This window comes from Enoplosus armatus, chromosome 3, assembly GCF_043641665.1.
Source record: "Enoplosus armatus isolate fEnoArm2 chromosome 3, fEnoArm2.hap1, whole genome shotgun sequence".
NCBI classification, from domain to species: domain Eukaryota; kingdom Metazoa; phylum Chordata; class Actinopteri; order Centrarchiformes; family Enoplosidae; genus Enoplosus; species Enoplosus armatus.
In genome coordinates, this window is record NC_092182.1 from 15,627,629 (window position 1) to 15,647,086 (window position 19,458).

A 19,458-nucleotide genomic window follows, 5' to 3' on the forward strand; every position below is an offset into this window, starting at 1 on the left:
TTTACGATCCCTTTAACGACAGTCAGCCTGAGTGCGAGAGGCAGTCTGAAGAATGAGGTGGGAGGAGACGTCCTGCGTTCTGTCAACTTTCATTATATTGGATATCACCTGTTTGTGATGTGCCCTCTTCTCTACCCCATATAACATTCATTCACGGCTGCAGTGACCAAATGCTTCTGAATGTCACTTACAGTAAACGCAGTTCTGATTTTTTATTGCATGTAAAGCTTGTTTACTGTATAGCACTCCCTCTTGTTGTTCCTGCTGCTGTCAGAACATCTTGTGACGTACCAACCTGTCTTGTGACATACCACGATGGATATGTAAAATATGATGGAGGATACATTTGAATTTGGTGTGTTTGTGTTCAAAAGTCAGGGGAAACTTTGCTCTCCTGAAAAGCATCTGTACTGAGAGCTGTGCAAAAGTCATTTCAACTAAACTAACTCCTCTGGTGAAGACGCTGTTTTTTCTTCTGGCTCAAGAACAGACTTGTGACGTATTTTAATCATTAGTGTGTGTGTGTGTGCGTTCTGCCATGCGTCACACTGCTTGAATACCTAAGTAGGAGGTGATGCAGAACTCTTGTTTGCATGAATGTCACCTACATCTTTTGTTGTGTATATTATTTGAAAATTTTCATTATGGATGAAGGTAACTTCATCGTGCTGGCCCAAGGGCATAGGGAACTTATTTAATTTGCCATATTTCTGTAATAAATACATAATTTAACCCATTTTTGTTCAATCCTACAATTCTAATATATCTTGAAGTTGCCATTTGTTGACCTTATAGGATGTGAAGAACCCCCTTTTAAGTTTCTGCATATGTTCCACGTCACAACGTCATGTTGTTTATCATGTCAGAAAGGTTGAAACTATTAGTTGACCATTATACATACTTGATAATATAGGCATATGAGGAGGTGGGTAGATGGCGAAATATGACCTATATCTTTGTTCAACTATTTGATGTTTATGTTTTATGGTATAGTTTGTGTACTGAGTTGTGAATGAAAGAGTATTACTTTATCTTGCTGTCTGTTATATATAAATATACATGTAAGGATCATTGTATGGCAGCTCCTGTCTCACTCGTGTTTGTCCTCAGAAAGAGGACAATAGAAATAAATGAATCTCCTCTTATTACAGACTGCTCATCCACTAGCAACAGATCAATGCCCAAGAATTTTGTTCATGTCAGCTATTAAAAGTTGTTCACCATAATAAAAGCAATCCCTTTAGCCTGCTTTGCCACAGAGTAGAATCTGATTCAGGTGCTGGCTGATATCGCAGGACATGAGCATGTGTTCCTCTGTCCCCAGCAGGCACGTGGCTGAGATGAGCTGGTGCTGCCAGGCGCTGTTGGCTGAACCTCGTGCCTTGTTCCTGATACACCACCACATGGGCATCTCCTCATCTACATGTGCTCGCCCACTTCCCCCCACTTGTCCCGTGCCTGCCCTGTTTTATGTCCGACTGACACAAGGAGAGATAGGAAGTAGTTGTTGGAGAATGCTGCTAATTTGTATAAATATTTGTTTTTATAAATAGCCGTTCTCTCACATTAACATTGAACAGATAGAAAAATCAAACAGCTAATCAGAATGTGACCTCCCACCTGTTCAAACATTTCAAATGTCACGTAAGTCCAGTAACTCAGAATGGGACCTTTCGCTGTCATGCCCCTTTAGGGCCAATTACATAACAGAACTCACTATGGGCTGTAGTACAGTGTAAGGTGACCCTCCTGGTGCTCAGTAGAAGAGGATATGCTCAGATGGACCGGGATCACTATTCAGTATCAGGAGTCAAGAGTCGAGCAGTTTTCATAGGAGTTTATTTCATGCGTTTTATCGATATAGAAACAGCATGTTACTTACCAAAGAAGTATAGTTATAGTTAAGTTACCAAAAAGTTGATGCTGTTGAATAGAACATGTGAACATTTTCATGGCTTGGCAGCTTTTACCTTCTTGATCACTTGAAGTCAGCAGGAGAGTCAGAAGAAACAATGTCAAGTGTTATTTTTTATCCACAACCTTTGCAGCTCTTGCTACTCCCACAAACAATGAATTGATGTCCCTTCTTTTGAACTACAGTTTCTGTATCTGGGTTGTTATTGTTTAACTTGTGCAAAAAAGTGATGCAGATGTGCATAATCCATTTAGTCAGAATCATATCATCACCCAGTCTTCATCTGAAATATCGTCTCTTGTTTTCTTTTTGATTTATCCATAATTAAATTATACAAATAGAAAATCCTCAGTATGACCCAAACAGCTTTGACGATCTGCAAACAGTTTTCCTTGTAAAAAAAACAAAAAAATAACATGTTTCAGTACCTTCGCATAAGGAATTGTATACTAGCAGCTCAACGATCCCTTCATAAACCACATCTGTCGAGTCTCTAACAAGCTGTCATCTTCATCTTGAGGGACATGTTTATAGACGTACATATGGCTAAACTGTCCAGCCTGTCGTTTGCTAGATCACTAGATGAAATTACACTGCAGAAATAGTATCAGCAATGTGTCCGTTTAAAGATCTCATCTCGCATACAGCTACCAGATCTCAGACTTGAGATCACTCACATGGTAGTTGGCCTGGATCTATCTCTTGTGGTGCACCTTGATACTTTGAACTGCAACAGATTGATGTGGGCTTACAGGTCTTTATGATGCTTCTTAAAAGCCCAGAGAACACCTGGCAATGCTTTATTTCATGGGTCTGTAATTTCCCTAATAGTTTCCAATGGAAGTCTCCTGGAAAGAACTCTGTTATTTGGTATTAATGAAAACTGGGAATTTCCTTGAAAGAAAAGCTCAGTTTGAACCCAAGTAAAAATGCATTCATTATCTTTGTTGAATTGTATGCTTGCCTGTAGACAAATTGCACATTTTTGCATGTTTAACTGTGCACTGACTGAAATACTCTCTGGCTTAAGCAAGAAATTAAATCAAAGATGATATAAGATATCCGCATAATGACCAACAGATTACATATTTCTTTTCAGGAAGGTTCTTGGTAATTATTTGAAAATTATTCAGAAACTTAAAGCCCCTTAGACCTTTTATGTGGAGATTTCTGTGTTTGTGTATTGTAATAATATCCTCATGTGCCTTTGCTACTCAGAAGTCCTCCTCTAACTTCACAACATTTTTAATCGAAATATAAGAAAAATATTTGACCTGTTCTGACTGAGAGCAAACGTGTCAAATAGAAACATCCACTTGAAAAGGAAATGCAGACTGAATACAGTTTTATCAGCAAAAAAGAAGAAGGCTTTGAGTGTGATTTTGCATTTCAAACTATTCAAAGGCAAATGTTTCTCTGCAAATTTTTTAGGGTCATGTTTAGTTTTAGGTTTTTTATTTGATTTCCTGTGCTAGATACACGTGTATCACAATTCAGCTTCTACTTCCTCCGCCTGCCTTTAATGACCTTCCTTCACAAAAGCAAGGTATTACTCACTTTCACATTCAGGATATATATAAAGTATAAAAATACACTAACCTCCCTGATACCACACCATGAAAACAAATGTCATGCCAGGGACAATTTAGCTTGTATTTGCAAACATTCACCGTCCACCATTGACAGAAATTAAGTGTAACGGTCTCCGTTAAAATGTTTAGCACTACAACAAAACAGTGATCATATGGGTGGAAAAAACGTCAAACATCATGAGACTCCATAGTGAGCCTCCTGCTTTGTTTACTGTAAATGGAGTGGCCGCAGGCTCATCTGCTTTTTTCTGGTCGTTCATGAACAAAAAAACAGCGATTGGATTCCCCTGCGAGGTCTAGAGCTACAACGAGCACATGTTTAAAGTGAATGTTACACTTTGTAATTCATAGGGGGAGGAGAACAACTTTCTGATGTGATAGGCTTCCTTTTAAAAAGACATACGCATCACATTCTTTGGTCTCAGTCTCTCTGGAAATGATCATTATCAATGCCCGGTGTTGCAACAGAAAGTATTGACATTAGGAGCTTTTACGTTTGCGGCTACGTTAAGGGACATGTTAACTTTGGGCAAATAAAATGACTCACTAGATAAGGCAATGGAAGGCCTCACTGAGGTTAGATGATTTTTTTTAGGTTTGAATAAGATTGGTGCCCAGATTTTGAACTTAAGAATATTTATTTGTGTGAAATTAGTCATTATTTTATAGGCCTCTGTACCTATTCATTGTGTTTAGTATGTTATTTTATTCCTCTCAGCAGTGGCGTGGTATCAATGGCCCTCTTTAACCATACAGTATGAATAGCAGTAACAGTGATTTTCTGGCTGAGGGGACACTCTGAACACAATCGAGTTGCTGTACAGCGGAAGCAGCTAACAACACGCCATTGTCTCTCTGAGTTCACACTGTGAAGTAGAGAAGAGGATTCATTTGGGTCACTGGGGTCATGGCAGGCAATGGCAGGTTATTAATAGTTTTTAATTAATGATAATGTGATCTGTAATCTGAATGTGAGTAATGTGAACTATCCCAAAGAGATCTTATCTTTATAGTTTGCCAGTGATATACCTCCTTTCTCCTCAAACCAGAAACCCCACGTTCCTTCAGGAAAAATACTGTTGAAATGTATAATTATTGTACTACAGTAATAACTGTTTTGCAAAGTGCTTTCTCAGTAATTTGAGGCCTGTTGTTGTGAGTGATTTAGCATTTTGTTTGGTGACATTGTGCTTATGTATTCGTCATAAAGACCACAGTGTCATTGTGTGGTATCTGAGCAGTAGCACTGAGAATCTGCAGGCTTGTGATATTAACTACACTAAAGACAAGAGCAAACAAAAGTCAAAAAAACTCAAATAGACCTTGACCTTTGACCGTGTGGTCTGGACTTGTTTGCCTTGCTTAGTACTGAAGTTCTGGAAAAGCAAAAAAAATTGGCCCTGTTTTCCAGCATTTTATCTCAACCTGTGATCATTTACAGCTATGTACCATTCATGTTGGTGTATTTTTGCAGAGGTTTCGGTGAACAAATTGAATGAGTGACTCAGGTCAGGTCTCGGGTGTTGGAAGTCACTGTGTCAACAGTAGAGCTGAGTCATCGCTGCACAATTTACAGAAACCTGCAATGTCAGTACATTAACACAAGAACTATTTCTGCTTGAGCTAGTAGACTAAAACACTACTCTTTGAAATTGAAAATGAATTAGAAATAATTAGGCAACAAATAACACTTTTGCTGCTTTTGCTGCATCATGTATAAAGCAATACACTGAAGAGGTGTTGCTGAAGCTACAGGTTATTATACCCATCCTTTTTACAATACATCATTTCTTTGCTGTCAAAAAGTCACAGTGAACCAAAGTTAACTAAACTAAACTGCCACATCAGGACTGTGAGGGTGTGATTTGATCAAATTTGATTGACGGTGGTGTGGAAACAAAGCAAGCAAATGACGATATTGCTAGATCCTATTTGGTTCGCAGAGATTAGGGACATCAGCTTTCTCCAACCCAGTCCCACCCACTTCAAACCAGTGAGAAGAATAGATACAAAACAAAAAATATAAAAATCTTTCATGTGAATAAAACAAAACAGTTTGAACTTTGGCAGAAAACTTTGTGTTTAAATAGAAGAAGCTGACTGAGAAAATATGTTTTCAGGGCCTTTAAACATTCAAAGTGCACAGTACATTTTCACTGATGAGTGCAGTTAGTTTATGGAATAATGCATCTTAAAACCCACCAAACCCACGCAAGTGTATGTGATTCGTGTCCTTTCTCCCTCTGCCCTAGATATTCAAGATATTGAGTGACTATAAAGGATCGACTTCATTGAACTCATACAAAACAAAAAGATTCTGTCACTACTTGGATGATGGAGCCTGCTCAGTCAGAGATGAACATCTTATCTAACGGGAAAAGTCATGATGACGTGGGTGTGCCAATGAAGACGCTGCTAGAGGAGGATCAGTGAGTATTGTCCCCTTGTTCTAAACACAGATGAATGCCTGCATGGCATTTTAACACAGCATGTGTCAAGCACTTTTTATACAGAGTCCTTTTGTATTCCTGTATTAGTTATACTTGTGTGAAAACCACATCCTTGATTATTTAAAGTAAATCAACTGACTTTTAAGGTAAATAAAAATGCTAGAACAGACCTTTGTCCCTGTGATAAAAGTTTCCCATTAATAAGATAACAAATGTGGTGACATACTGTATGAGTGACTTCCTGCATAATCTTTTTTTAAATGCATGTTTACCTTGTTTTTTGCTCACCGCAACGGGTGGATCCTTATACAGAAATGGCACTCAAACAGTCAGGTATGTTTTTTAGAGATCTGTACGAAGGATTTTTCAACTTTTCAAAGTACATAATGATACAAAGAAATAAGATTTTAACTACCGTCTACAGAAGATATGTGCACAGTTTTTGGAGGTAGATAGAGAGACTCATGAATTAACAGACATACATTTGCCCCCTAGATTTGATGATCCTGATGGAGGATTGGAGAATGAGGAATTTTTGCCCACTGCAGATGGAAAGAAACCTATACGCTTCACAGATGTAAGTGTAAAAGTTTACAGAAAGAAATCAACAGAAAGAGCATAACGTTTGATGTTGAAATAAATTGGAGATTTATTGTATGCTCTTGTCCCCCCCCCACAGTTTGAAGGAAAGACCTCTTTTGGCATGTCTGTCTTCAATCTGGGTAACGCTATCATGGGCAGTGGAATCCTGGGATTGGCCTATGCCATGGCCAACACTGGCATACTCCTGTTCTTGTGAGTAAATAAGTATATTTACCAACTGGTGGCCATTTACAAAATACAAGCTAGAATCTACCTCTTATCAAACAAAGGCAAAATAACTTATATTGATTGTTGCAGTGTTGAATTGTTGTCAGTTTCTTAACATATCAATGTGTTTCTGTGGTCCTGTACCTACAGCTATACTACTCCCCTGAAGGGTGGAGTCTGTTAAATGGTTGAATGCACTTGAAAGCACTATGGGGTCCTGAGACTCTCTAATGTACTTCCTGAGGAATTACTAAGGAGTGGGCTGCTTTGGTGGTGCGATTAAGGGCCAGGGTGGTGCTGGTTACTTATAGGAGTGATTTAGTATCTGTCATAACATCTTGTAACATATCAGGTCCCCTGATATGTCCACCAAAGGCCATAGCCTGGAATAACCAAATCTCCAGACCCGTTGTAAGGCATCTGGATCGCTCATTTACTTCCTGCTGCTCCTTGCAGAATGCTGCTGTCAGACCATGACCCTGGTTGTCTTGGTCATGTAGTCTGTGTTTGTGTGGCTGCAGAGATCAAGTAGCAGGAGGACTGGAATAGAGAGTGGCCTCAGCGTCAGCTGGAAATAGAAAGTCAGTTCAATTCTAGAGCTATCAAAGAGTAGGTCCTCTATAACGGAGGCTGCAGGCCATTTCCTATGAAATTCCTGTTAGCAATTGGGTCAGTGGTATTATAACTATATATAGTTGGTAACTGGTTTTATGTAACTGGATCATTGCTATGTAGCAGTAGGTACAAAAGACATTGCAGTTACATTTACAGACTAACGGTCTTCAATAACATGACAACTTCTGTCAAACATACAGTAAACAGCACTTGCATATCAAATTAAACCAAAATGATAATTGTTAAACTGCTTCTATCTAAGGCCAACACACAGCAAAGCATCACGCCTGTTATAAGAAGCATAAAACATGGACTTGTGAGTCACTGCAAAACTGTAGGTTTGGATGAGTCATCAGATGTAGGTGAAGGAGTATAATCCTCCAGCATGATTAATGGCATGACATATGATGTAATTAATTCATTTTATTATAATTCTTCAAAAAGCTTCGGCATATACTGCACATTCTGACTAAAAGATGTTTGTAATTAGGAGTTAATACCAAAACAGACTTATTGATGGACTCTTTGCAGACAGGGCTGCATGTGGAGTGGAGGTTCCTCCGACAGTGTCTCAACAATGTGGTTGGGTTGATTGATTTGTTGTTCAGGTGTGGCTAAAAAAAGTTCAAGACTACCAAAATCTTATAGTGTAGGCAATTTTATTTTGATAGAAAGGTTATCAACCAACATTTATTCTTTTAAAACCTAACTTCCAGCAACTCTGAATAGAAAAACGGGCAGATTTGGCAAATAAACATGATTGTTATTGAGATAGACAACATGACAGTCAGTATTAAAACCTTATGGGTTACTTTAAGGTGTTTATTTGCATCTTCTTATTTTCTATTTTACCATATAACTTTTTTCATTATACTTGTTTTAATGTTTTTCTTGCTTTTAGTCTGTGCTTTTTGCTTCAAACAGCACCTTTTTGTGCATAAAATACAATCTGTTGTTTGAAATCTGTTTAATCCCTGATTTCCATGGGATTAAAAGCAAGTGGCTCTTTTAGAGGGAACAGGCTGGAGGCATTTAAAAAGCTTAATAAAAAAAAGCAAACAAAAGAGCTTTCTAGGATCATGAGTCACATTTTTTATATATTATTTCAAGCAAACCACTTTTCTGGGCTTCATATCGAATAAACAGAAAAATAAATCAGGCAAGGCAATAAGGGCCAACTTTTATTTCCCTCATTGTGGCTCTGGTGGAGATTATAGCCCGTAGTGTCAAGAGAACCCTTGATCCACCAGCAGAGATACAAATAGACTTCCTCATTCTTCGTCAGCATTTTTCCAGTGAGACACAGAAATAGATCAGGCATGAAAAGCCTGGTGCCTTGCTGAATATTTCACCAGGTCGCCAGGATCCAGAGGAGGATAATTCTTCATTTAGACAAGGTATCACACACCGCATGTGATACAAGGCAGACCTGTAAAATAGATGCTTATGGACATGAGCCAGAGGTGAAGATTCTCACTTCAGTCGTGGCTACAAGGAGGATACAGAGTGTACAGGAATGCGGAGAAAAGGTCTGAGAAAGGTGATGGATTTGGGATCAACCTCTGACCCATTAGACCCATTATGCTGACCTGAGGCTCTGTGCCTCTGTAGGAGGACTGCTGCAACTCTTAGAGTCAAAAGGGTTGTGGGAAATATCGTTTTCATCCATGTGTAGGCCTGTTATCAATGGAGTACAATTATACTATTATAACAAAGACTTATTATTTCAAGAAAGCATCATCTTGTTTCAGGCTGAATATTTGTTGGTATAGTGTCGCAATAAAGCATCGGCTTTAAAATGTCATGCACTGGCAGGACAGTGACATAGTGGAAAATCAGCCTTTAGTGCCACCACTGAAGTTCAACTTCCCAGGCTGAATGAAAAGGTTTTGTCCCATTAATACATAATGTCAGATCAAATAATAAATTGTGCAGATATGTTATGTCATTGACTGTAACATCTAAGAACATGCACAACACGTCACAAATGGATTGAATTTGGTGTAATATAAAGTTGACATATATATATATATATATATATATATATATATATGACTTCTCCTTCTGTATTGTGTCACAGATTTCTTCTGACTGCAGTCGCAGCCTTGTCATCTTACTCCATTCATCTGCTGCTCAAATCCTCTGGCATTGTGGGTAAGCCTTGAGTCATGCCTCGGCCTTCTGTGAAGAAGTAGTGTAGCGACAGTATATATATCTTAGTGTATACTTATGTTATCAAAATGATACACAGACTTGAAAGTCCAACAGTTCTGCTACTTCTTGATACCAGATTAAACCAAACTGTCGAAGACATCTGATGCAGTCAAACTGGTTAAAGACCATTTAGTCAGAATTAGAAACCTTGCTCGACTTCTGGCAAATTAGTCTAAAAAGGGCATGGATTAAAAGTTAAAAGGTAATTACAGTTTGTACTTTATTGTGTTGCTCAGGGGGACGTCTCAGTAAACATATCTGAGTGAATATTATTGTTTGTAATCTGCTCACAGGGATTCGGGCTTATGAACAGCTGGGGTACAGGGCCTTTGGCACTCCTGGAAAAATGGCTGCTGGAATAGCAATCACCCTGCAGAATATTGGAGGTGAGGAGCCAGTGTGACTTAATGATTCATGTGCTCACAAATGTGTTCGACTGTTTGTAAACTCCCTGTAGCAGAAAACATGAATTATACTCCATTTCATGGCTTAGAGTTTATATCCCCCTTACTCAACCACACACACACACACACACACACACACACACACACAGTTATATTCACTTAAACCACTGGTATTACTTTGGCTTTTGTTCTTGGATATATGTTCCCTTTAAGTATGGACCATGGGGATGTATTTAGAGTCAGGATCAGGAGACGTGTTGGTAAACAGCTGCGTTCCCGGTGGTGCTGGCATCAACAAGAGTTCCTCCCACTCACTGAACAGCATGTATGGCTGTTTCTGACCAAAGCTTTGTGGACACACGTTAGTGTTGTCATTAAGTTAGTTCATCAGCACGGTTAAATTTGTAATCCTCAAAGACTGAATGCAAGAATTTTCATAAAGCTTGTCTTTTTAGATATTTATATATACAGTATATTCTGTAGTAGTTTTAGGTAACAATTACTTTCATTATCGATTCATTTGCTCAATTATTCAACTAATTGTTTGGTCTATAAAATATCAGAAAATAGTGAAAAATACCTATGGCAATTCCCTAAAGCCAAAGAAGATGTAACACACACACACAAAAACACGGAGAAAAGCACCAAAATCCTCCCCCTGGAGAAGCTGGAACTATGCAATATCGATTAATCGATAACTAGTTATTGATTAATTATCCGTCAGTCGATCAATTCGACCAATCGTTTCAGCTCTGGTAAGGTTTTTCTCCCAACATGAAGCTCTAAATGTTGTTCCAAAGCAATACAAACCTGATGGAGAAACACTGTCTCCTCTCTGTCACTTACACAAACATAATGTGATAAGTTTTCTTGTGACATGGCTCAACTGATGTCTGTTTGTTCAATACCCCAGTGTACTTTCATTTAAACATGCTTGGCCGCATTTCTTCTGTCTCGTCTGTTCCAGCTATGTCCAGCTACCTGTATATTGTTAAATCGGAGCTACCGCTGGTCATCCAGGCTTTCCTGAAGGAAGAACCAAACTCTGAGTGAGTATTCATATCATTTAAGTGCTTGTCAACATGACTGTGCTGCTAGTGAAAGGCACATGACTCCTGTCTGCTGTTGCCCCGGTGCTCAGACACTGCGTGGGGTCAAGGGGCCTGGCAGACAATGTGGGCTGCGATTATTTCAGTTTGCACCGTTCATTGATTCGGCCAGTGTGGGGGGTGTGACGAGAACGGCCGCTTGTAATTGGCTGAGCAACTGGGGGGGGCTCCCGTGGTTTGGGTGCTATCTGTCAGTTATGTATACACATAACATAAACCCTCAGTGCTGTCAGCTCTTGGAGGCGAGCGGTGTACACGTCAGAGTCTGGCCACAGACGCTCTGCATAAGGCCATGGAGGACTGAAGTGGATTCCAACTGCCTGTTCGAATCTAAAAACAAACCTTGTGCTTAAAGGGGATCGCAGCGACTGCGGCCGTCCCTCTTAAAACATCTCTTCAGAAATGTCAGCAATCCTTCTCAACCTTGTGTTTTACATATTGGAGCCAAACATCCAGACAGCCCTCTTACACAATACACAGCACAGTTTGTATTAAACAACCTCTACACTCGATAGCCATCCAATCATGTGGCCTGACCTGCTTATATATTGTCCGTCTGCTGTCTAGTTTAGTGTGTTTTTCCATAGAAAACTCTCACATGCGGGTTTAAGCCTTCTGAAGGGCATGTCATCATGTCCCTTCATCTTTGATTAATGTCAGAGTGGGACAGACTAATACTTATATGTGTGTTTGTGTGTATTTATGTCAGTGTTAGAGGCTTAGCTACAATCGAAATTGACGTATGAAGTATTATGACTCACTCTCTCTGTGTCACACGCACATACACTCACACACACACACACACACACGCACAAATGACAGCAGCAGGTGGTGTAACATGGGTGCAAATTCTGAGGCCGAGCATAAGGACAGGTCACCTCAGGGCCAGCTCTCACCAACCGAGACACACGCTGTTCGTTTCCACCCGACGCACCTCTCGCTGTTCAGATCCATGGCGTCAGGAGAACAGAGTGGAATGAGGGGCGGGTGGGTGGTAGGGCTGCAGTGGAGTATTGGCATGGTCACCACACAAAGAGAAGGTCAAATATCTGGACTTGAGAGACTTGACTTGGACTTGACTGCTGTGAGACTCCAGAAAGACTTGATTTTTGATGCCAATATACCAACACTGATATTTGAGAGTGATGTATCAGTTTATTAACATAAAAACATAACAAAATAGGTTGGTTATTAAAAAATTGTGACCAAAAAATGCTGATAAGGACATTTTACAATTTAGAAATAACAGTAAAATAGAATAGGATAAAGATAACATTCTCTCTGGAAATGCAAGTTTTTTGTTACTTATCAGCCGAAAGGTTGCCTTTCTTAACCATACAGCTTACATACTTAATTATTAGGTCTGTGCTTTGCAAACACTCAGCTATTAACACATCTTTCATGTCAAAATGTTCAAATACAAGATTTGCAATTATGAAGACTTGTCCCCGATGACTGGAAAGTTGGAAAGTTGACTTGGATTGGTCTTGATAGACTTGACATTTGACTTGGACAGCTCTGGACAGCAGCAACATTTCATCTGGCAAGTGAAAGCTGATCGTCTAAAATGACCTACTGACCAAAGGTCCAAAGAGGACATGACCTGTGATTAGTGTGACTTCCCCCGCTTTCAAGGGACTCCTCCACACACACACACACACACACACACACACACACACACACGGCTAGTCTCATAGATCACTGTATGCTACAGCCTGTAGGGCCAAGGAAGACAGCTGAGCCCACTGGTTGTGACTCGTTCAGAGGGTTAAGAATAACAGGCTTAGAGGCTTAAAATGGGCTGCAGAACACAAAGACCACAGGATTTAGGAGACAGTGATCTTTAATGGTTTGACATCATTTCCATAAGCTTCCTGTTGCTGGTGCTCCTCTCAGGTCTACAGCTACTGATGTGAGATTTACTGAGATTTACAATCACTATCCCCAGATTACATCTGTTCTTATGAGCGAGACACACAAGGAGAATTTGCCTTCTCTACTTCTTTAAGTAAACTGGTGGTTGCCCACCTCAAAGACTGAAACAAGTCTATTCACATAACAATAAACAAGCACATAGCAATGTTTACTGTAAATCACTCAGTAATGAACCTGCGACAACATGTCCAAATGTGTTAAGAACACATATGTACATGCCATGTGGGCTTTTTAGGTTATATGAGGGAGTTATGTTTTATGGGCATATACAGGAGGTTTGTTTAAAGTGTGGAGCCCACATATAGCAAATGATACAGCAGCATAGTCATGCATGAAGGGGAAGCAGGGCTAAGATTGGATATGTCATTTCATCCTCACACGTGTTTTAGCTTCATCCGTTTAAGCAATGCCTTTAAGATGGAGACTATTACCGGGTGTTATGGTATGGGGTGAGTAATAGAGATGTTTTTGGGGGGGTTGGTAAGAAAGAAATAAAGCGACAGAAATGGCAAAGGTGAGGTGGAACAAGCTGACATAATATTTACTGACTTCCTCTGTGTTATGTTGTTTAGGCTCCTCTATGTCCTCCTTTTCTGCAACCGTGATCTGCCTCATAAATCATCAGAATTATGCAACTGTCTGTTCCAGTACTTCTGTGCAGCACGACATAAGCAGACACGTTTTTTCCACAATCTCGAGGCCAAGGATGTTCCCAGCAGGTTGCTGTTGGCCTGGCAAAATGCAGCACACCAACCATTTGGACCACAAGATTTTAAACAACCTTATGTCGTTCAAACAAGAGCTCTTTGACTATGTGATTTTTAGAAAAAGTAGTACCAACAGTTTCACTAAATGTGTAAACCAGTTTCTTATACCATCTTTCCAATCTATTTTTGACTCTTCTGTACTGTGTCTCTCTGTGCCAATATTTGAAATATTGAGCTCAACAAAGTAAACTAGATTTTTTTCCAAACAGTCTGTGGTACTTGAATGGAAACTACCTGGTCATCATGGTCTCTGCCAGTGTCATCCTGCCCCTGGCTTTAATGAAACAGCTTGGTGAGTAGGACCAACACAGTCTGTTTCATCTAGTCAAATTATTTGAGACATTTTTATCTTCCACAGATAACTGTGAACTATTAGGTCATTGCAACTGGTGTGAATGAGGCATATCATCTGTAACCGTTAAACTTTTGTCATGTGTTCAAACTGCAAGCAGGGGACACACTTATGGTTCTTTTCGCCATAGGAACCTTTTTAGAAACTCTGGATCTTCATGTGCATTTCGACCACTGGGATCTAGTTTTTATGGAAGCCCATTTCTGCCAAGATAGGAAAAAAAACATGAAAGTTTAGGCATGATAAGAATAAAAATGCTCATTGTAAATCAAAATTATGACATATAAAGACTTCCAAGCTCATAATTTTGACTTTCCAAATTCTTTTCACTGAACATTTTTAGGACTTAATTAAAACAATATTTTCCTGTGGCTTTGAGCCAACTTAGATAATGGCTCTTTGATGGATTTACCCTAAAGTCAAGCAATTAGCGTGTCTTTATCCCACTGCAGGCAGTGGAAACAGCAGGTGCCCAATTAGACATTTACAGAACAGAAGCCTCATTTACAGAACAGTAGGAAACCTTATGACTGTAAACTTTGTGGACATCTTGTGTAACTACTACTACTTACAGTAGTCCCAAACAACACATGAAGACCAAATGGATCAGTAACGTCTAAGGGTGCAGATCTGAATGTTTTCAATATTTTTTTTTTCAGGTTACCTCGGCTATACCAGCGGATTTTCGCTCAGCTGCATGGTGTTTTTTCTCAGCGCTGTAAGTTGGTCCAGCTCACATAGTGGCACATCATCACAGTGACTCTTCATAAGCAGCCTCATTTGTTCTGATCTGAACATGTCATCTTGGCACACATGTTACTCATTTTCCCACCTCCATCTCTTTCCCACCCTGGTCCCTATTTTCAGTGGTATGTGGCTATGTTTGATAAGGCGAATATAAGAGCTGCTCAGACACATCAAAGGTTGAGAGTAAAACCCAAGTACTTAGAGGCTGAGTCACGCTAATCTGATGTGAAATGGCTTCTTTTTTTTTTTTACTTGGCAGTGATTGTTGAGAGCCCTTGTTTACTGACTCTGACACACCCCCTCATCCTAACGTCTTTTCTTTGATTGCTTTGACTGCTTTCTTGTCTCTCTGCAGGTTATCTACAAGAAGTTTCAGATTACCTGCCCATTTGAGGAGTTCTCAGCCAACGGTACTGCTGCCCACCTCAGCCTGAATGTCTCAAGCCACGGCCACGAGTATAACAACGGTCTGGTTCACGAGGACGACGACTCCCACTGTTCCCTACGCATGTTCACCATCAACTCACAGGTAGGCTGCTTAGGTGAAGATACAGTCTGCTTTTCTGGATTGTTTTTGGCCACAAACCTTTTATGTCTGCAGGTGTAGTCGCTAGCCTGAGCTCCCACACTTATTTTGGGGGGACTCGGTTTCAGTGCTAATCATAGAAAGTCACGTGTTTATGTGTTCTTCACAGACAGCATACACCATTCCCATCTTGGCTTTCGCCTTCGTTTGCCACCCTGAGGTCCTCCCCATCTACACTGAGCTCAGCAAGTGAGTCACCCCTCTGTACCGGCAATATCTGATGACATGTCAGTGCAGAATGTGGCATTCGCATAACTTTCAACTCTTTGATTTTAGTCCGACGAAGAAGAGGATGCAGAGGGTGTCCAACATATCCATCTTTGTCATGTACAGCATGTACTTTCTGGCAGCTCTCTTTGGCTACCTGACCTTTAAAGGTGAGAGCAGTCGTCCCGGGCGTTCGTGTTTACAGTATCAGTGGAAAAATACAGATGTGCAACAATCAGATACTACTGTATTGATAGATATTTGTTATTGTCAAAAGATGCACAGTAAAGCAAAAGGAGTGCTGCTATGGCTTAGAGGCAGTAAAACTGAGAGATAGAAAGAATAGTTCGAGGTGAATTTAGAAGCCTTTGTTTTGCTGTTTTCTTTATCTTGCAATGTTTGCAATTTGGCAGTGGGGAATAACTGTCCTGAAATCACTTGTAAAATAAATCATATAGCACCACATTCAAGCCTTGTTGGTGAGTACAGGTTTATATGGATGGAGTCCTTGCTCAAAATAAAGTTTGTATTTTACTCACAAACATTCTTTTACTTCCTTTGCACAGAGACAATTTCCCCACTGGTGACCGTTTTAGAAAAAATATAATAATTTGGGCCAAATTGAGGAATCTACAGGATCTGACATTGTGATGAGGGGATGCTGCTTTCTATTTCAGCTTTTACTTGTGATTTAAGCCAATGGGACATTTACAGTTTTTCATAAAATTCTTGCCTGAATGCAGCTTTTCAAAAATATTATAAAAGAAATATATATAAAAACATTTTGTGGCAAAATTCAGATCAAATATTTAATCACTATTTTCAGAGGAGAAAGTCACCTCGGATTTTTTTTCAAATTCTAATCTCTGGTTTTAATTCACTGTATGTTGTGTAGTATTTCCCAGTGATGTAATGATATGCAGTATTCATGGTTAGTATTTCTCTGTATTGAAGAAAAACTGAGCCCATTGGCTTCTCTTCCTCCACATAGAGCTCAAGCTCCCTCTTGTGGTGACAATGTGCTGTCCAGTGCTAGAAGGCATTATTAGTGAATGATTGTCCTCATGAGAAAACTTTATTAATAAGGTACTTTTTCTTTATATTTCTATAGGCAATGTGGAGCCTGAACTGCTGCACACCTACAGCCGGATCGACCCGTACGACACTCTGATCCTGTGTGTGCGAGTGGCTGTCCTCACCGCTGTAACACTGACTGTTCCTATTGTGTTGTTCCCTGTGAGTTGGTTGTTTATCTGCTCCCTGTGATACTCAATGAATATGCTGTTGTGGTATCATTTCCTTATTTGAATCCTCTGTCTGTGTCTGCCCACAGGTACGTAGAGCCATCCAACAGATGTTATTCCCCACCAAGTCTTTCAACTGGTTGCGTCACATTGCCATTGCTCTCATTCTGCTCACCTTCATCAACATGCTGGTGATATTTGCTCCTAACATTCTGGGTATCTTCGGCATCATCGGTTAGTAGCACTGAACATAAAGCTGAAATAGCATCCTAGTGATGTTCTGGTTTCAGATATCACCACCACAGGCCTTTTAGGTCATTAGCTCCTCCTGTTAATGTTTTGATACATTTTTAAGGAGGACCAAGAAGCATCATCACCATGACGCACTTAAAAGTTGTGGACTAGTAGCAAACATAGCAAACGTGTCATATCATAACTAACAAAGCATTTAATATTTCCTACAGGTCTTGTTTGACATGACAGCATCTGTTGTGTTTCCAGCTTTCTAGTTCCTGACATGAAAAAACATTCAAAGCAAAACTAAAAAACGTGACCAATGCATGTTTGCTCACGGTCAATATTATCGTCTCACTCTGTCCTCAGATTGGCGGTCATGTTTCACTGGTTAGAGATGAAAGTTGAAAACATTAAAGTTAAAGGGGCCGCCAAGGGCATCTTCAAAGCAACAGATTCTGCTTTGACAAACATGTGCGTGCATTTAAGTACACATGCAGGAGTACACATAGAGCTCATTTCAATACATGTACAGAGACAGAAAACAATGAGGTGACGCAATATATGGAGCTGTTTGCAACAACTTTTGTATATTTTTAGGGCTCACAATTAGGGGATTTATCTGTGTTAATTTTTTGTTGAAAAATGATCAATTCACAAAGCAAAGGCAGTCCTCTGAAGCTTTTTTTACCCAATAATGGGCAAATACAATACAATAAGAAAGAAAATTATAAATAAATAGATAAATTAACAAACAAACATACAAATAATCTATCAAGCGCATTAGTAAATGTTCAGTAGTTACTTAAATTATTATTTCAACAAAACTTGGCAAGATTATCTCTTTGATGGTCTTAGTGTTAAATCATTTTTCAAATTTAACTGTGTTTGGATTAACTATATAGTATCCTTTAACTAATCTGTTTCTGTCATCACCAAACCAGGACAAACTAGCAAGTTATACACTGTACATGACGCATGAGGACGCTGAAAATATTCAGATCTGCACCTTTTAGAAAAATCTAAAATTTATCAGAGAAAATAAATGAAAACTGTATGTTTAGTGTTTATGTCATGTATTCAATAAGGCTTTCTCTATAATGCTTTGTAGTGCTTTGTTTTTTAAGCATCCCTTTCTGTTTGTCTTTACAGGTGCCACGTCAGCTCCCTGCCTCATTTTCATCTTCCCTGCTGTCTTTTACATCCGCATCGTTCCCAAAGACGACGAACCCATGAACTCTAGACCTAAGATACTGGTGAGGCCTTGACATCTCTCTCCCTTCAATCATTCATTATGCTAATTTGGTGATTATCCTGTTGATTCAGGCTTTTGTCGTGGATTATTCTGCATACCAGAGTTCTTGATCATCAAGCTTTTTTCCCCTCATTCTTAGGCTGTCTGTTTTGCTGCTTTGGGTGTCTCCTTCATGGTAATGAGTCTGAGCTTCATATTCATCGACTGGACAACAGGGGGCGGCCATGCTGCTGGAGGCCACTAAATGCTGCTTCAGTGTGTGTGCGTGTGTGTGTGTGTGTGTGTGTGTGAGCTTTGGAAAGGGGGAAAAAGAACTGGTCATTGTAAAGGGAGCCCTATCACCTCAGTGGGAACACACTACAGGGCTGCCCAGTACAGAGCCTGGGGTTTTGTAACAGTACAAAATATACACAATAGTATGTTGGTTGGAATCACACTGGTATCAAGAGCTCTTTTCTCTCCTTTTCAAGTTAAATTAACTTTTTGCCTGTAACTTAACACATATCTGAACAAAATCCTTTCATAATGAAGTTCTATAATTCAATTTAACATAGTGCAATTTTTATGAATAATCAGGACTGAACAGGGTCTTTTTTCTATTACCATCTGTAAGTGCGACTAAGTGCATCCATGATGGTGAAATGGTCCTTTTCTGTTGCTTCCTCTTTATTTACACACAAACAACTGCAGCTGGTACTGTACAGAAAAAGAAGGCGTGATCGTCTGTTAGCCGGAAGACAGGAAGGCAAGATATACATGAGAAATGGTTAAAGAACTCATAAGTTATTTCTACACAAATATTAGTTATTTTCCCACGAGACGCACAAAAGAGGACAGTCAGATGATCTCATCTAGAACCAGCAGCACTCTGAGGCCTCAGAGTGCCGGTGACACTTCATTTTATGATCTGTCACAGTTGTTATCTCGTTCCAGATCAGCTAACTTTCTTCAGAAACACTGGTGCCTTTTAGCATTTGGAACAGCACACAAACGTACAGTAAAAACAAGAGTGTATATTTATT

General features: G+C 39.6%; 1 protein-coding gene across 1 annotated transcript; it reads left to right on the plus strand.

Annotated features, from left to right (window-relative positions):
- Positions 1-5,771: 5,771 nt before the first annotated feature.
- slc38a3b (solute carrier family 38 member 3b) lies at positions 5,772-18,938 on the plus strand. The gene is made up of 16 exons (XM_070902013.1): positions 5,772-5,936; positions 6,270-6,290; positions 6,453-6,534; positions 6,637-6,752; positions 9,463-9,536; positions 9,890-9,982; positions 10,968-11,049; positions 14,021-14,103; positions 14,823-14,881; positions 15,266-15,439; positions 15,606-15,685; positions 15,773-15,873; positions 16,815-16,939; positions 17,037-17,181; positions 18,334-18,437; positions 18,576-18,938. Exons 1-16 carry the CDS (start codon positions 5,839-5,841, stop codon positions 18,678-18,680), a joined length of 1,542 nt encoding a protein of 513 aa, XP_070758114.1. The 5' UTR covers positions 5,772-5,838; the 3' UTR covers positions 18,681-18,938.
- Positions 18,939-19,458: the final 520 nt, after the last annotated feature.

Excerpts from the sequence above, each read along its gene's own strand:
- slc38a3b (XM_070902013.1), top strand. The coding sequence starts at position 5,839 with ATGATGGAGCCTGCTCAGTCAGAGATGAACATCTTATCTAACGGGAAA. Across the intron at positions 14,882-15,265 it reads TGGTGTTTTTTCTCAGCGCT|GTTATCTACAAGAAGTTTCA; the intron begins GTAAGTTGGTCC and ends GTCTCTCTGCAG. Across the intron at positions 17,182-18,333 it reads GGGTATCTTCGGCATCATCG|GTGCCACGTCAGCTCCCTGC; the intron begins GTTAGTAGCACT and ends TTGTCTTTACAG.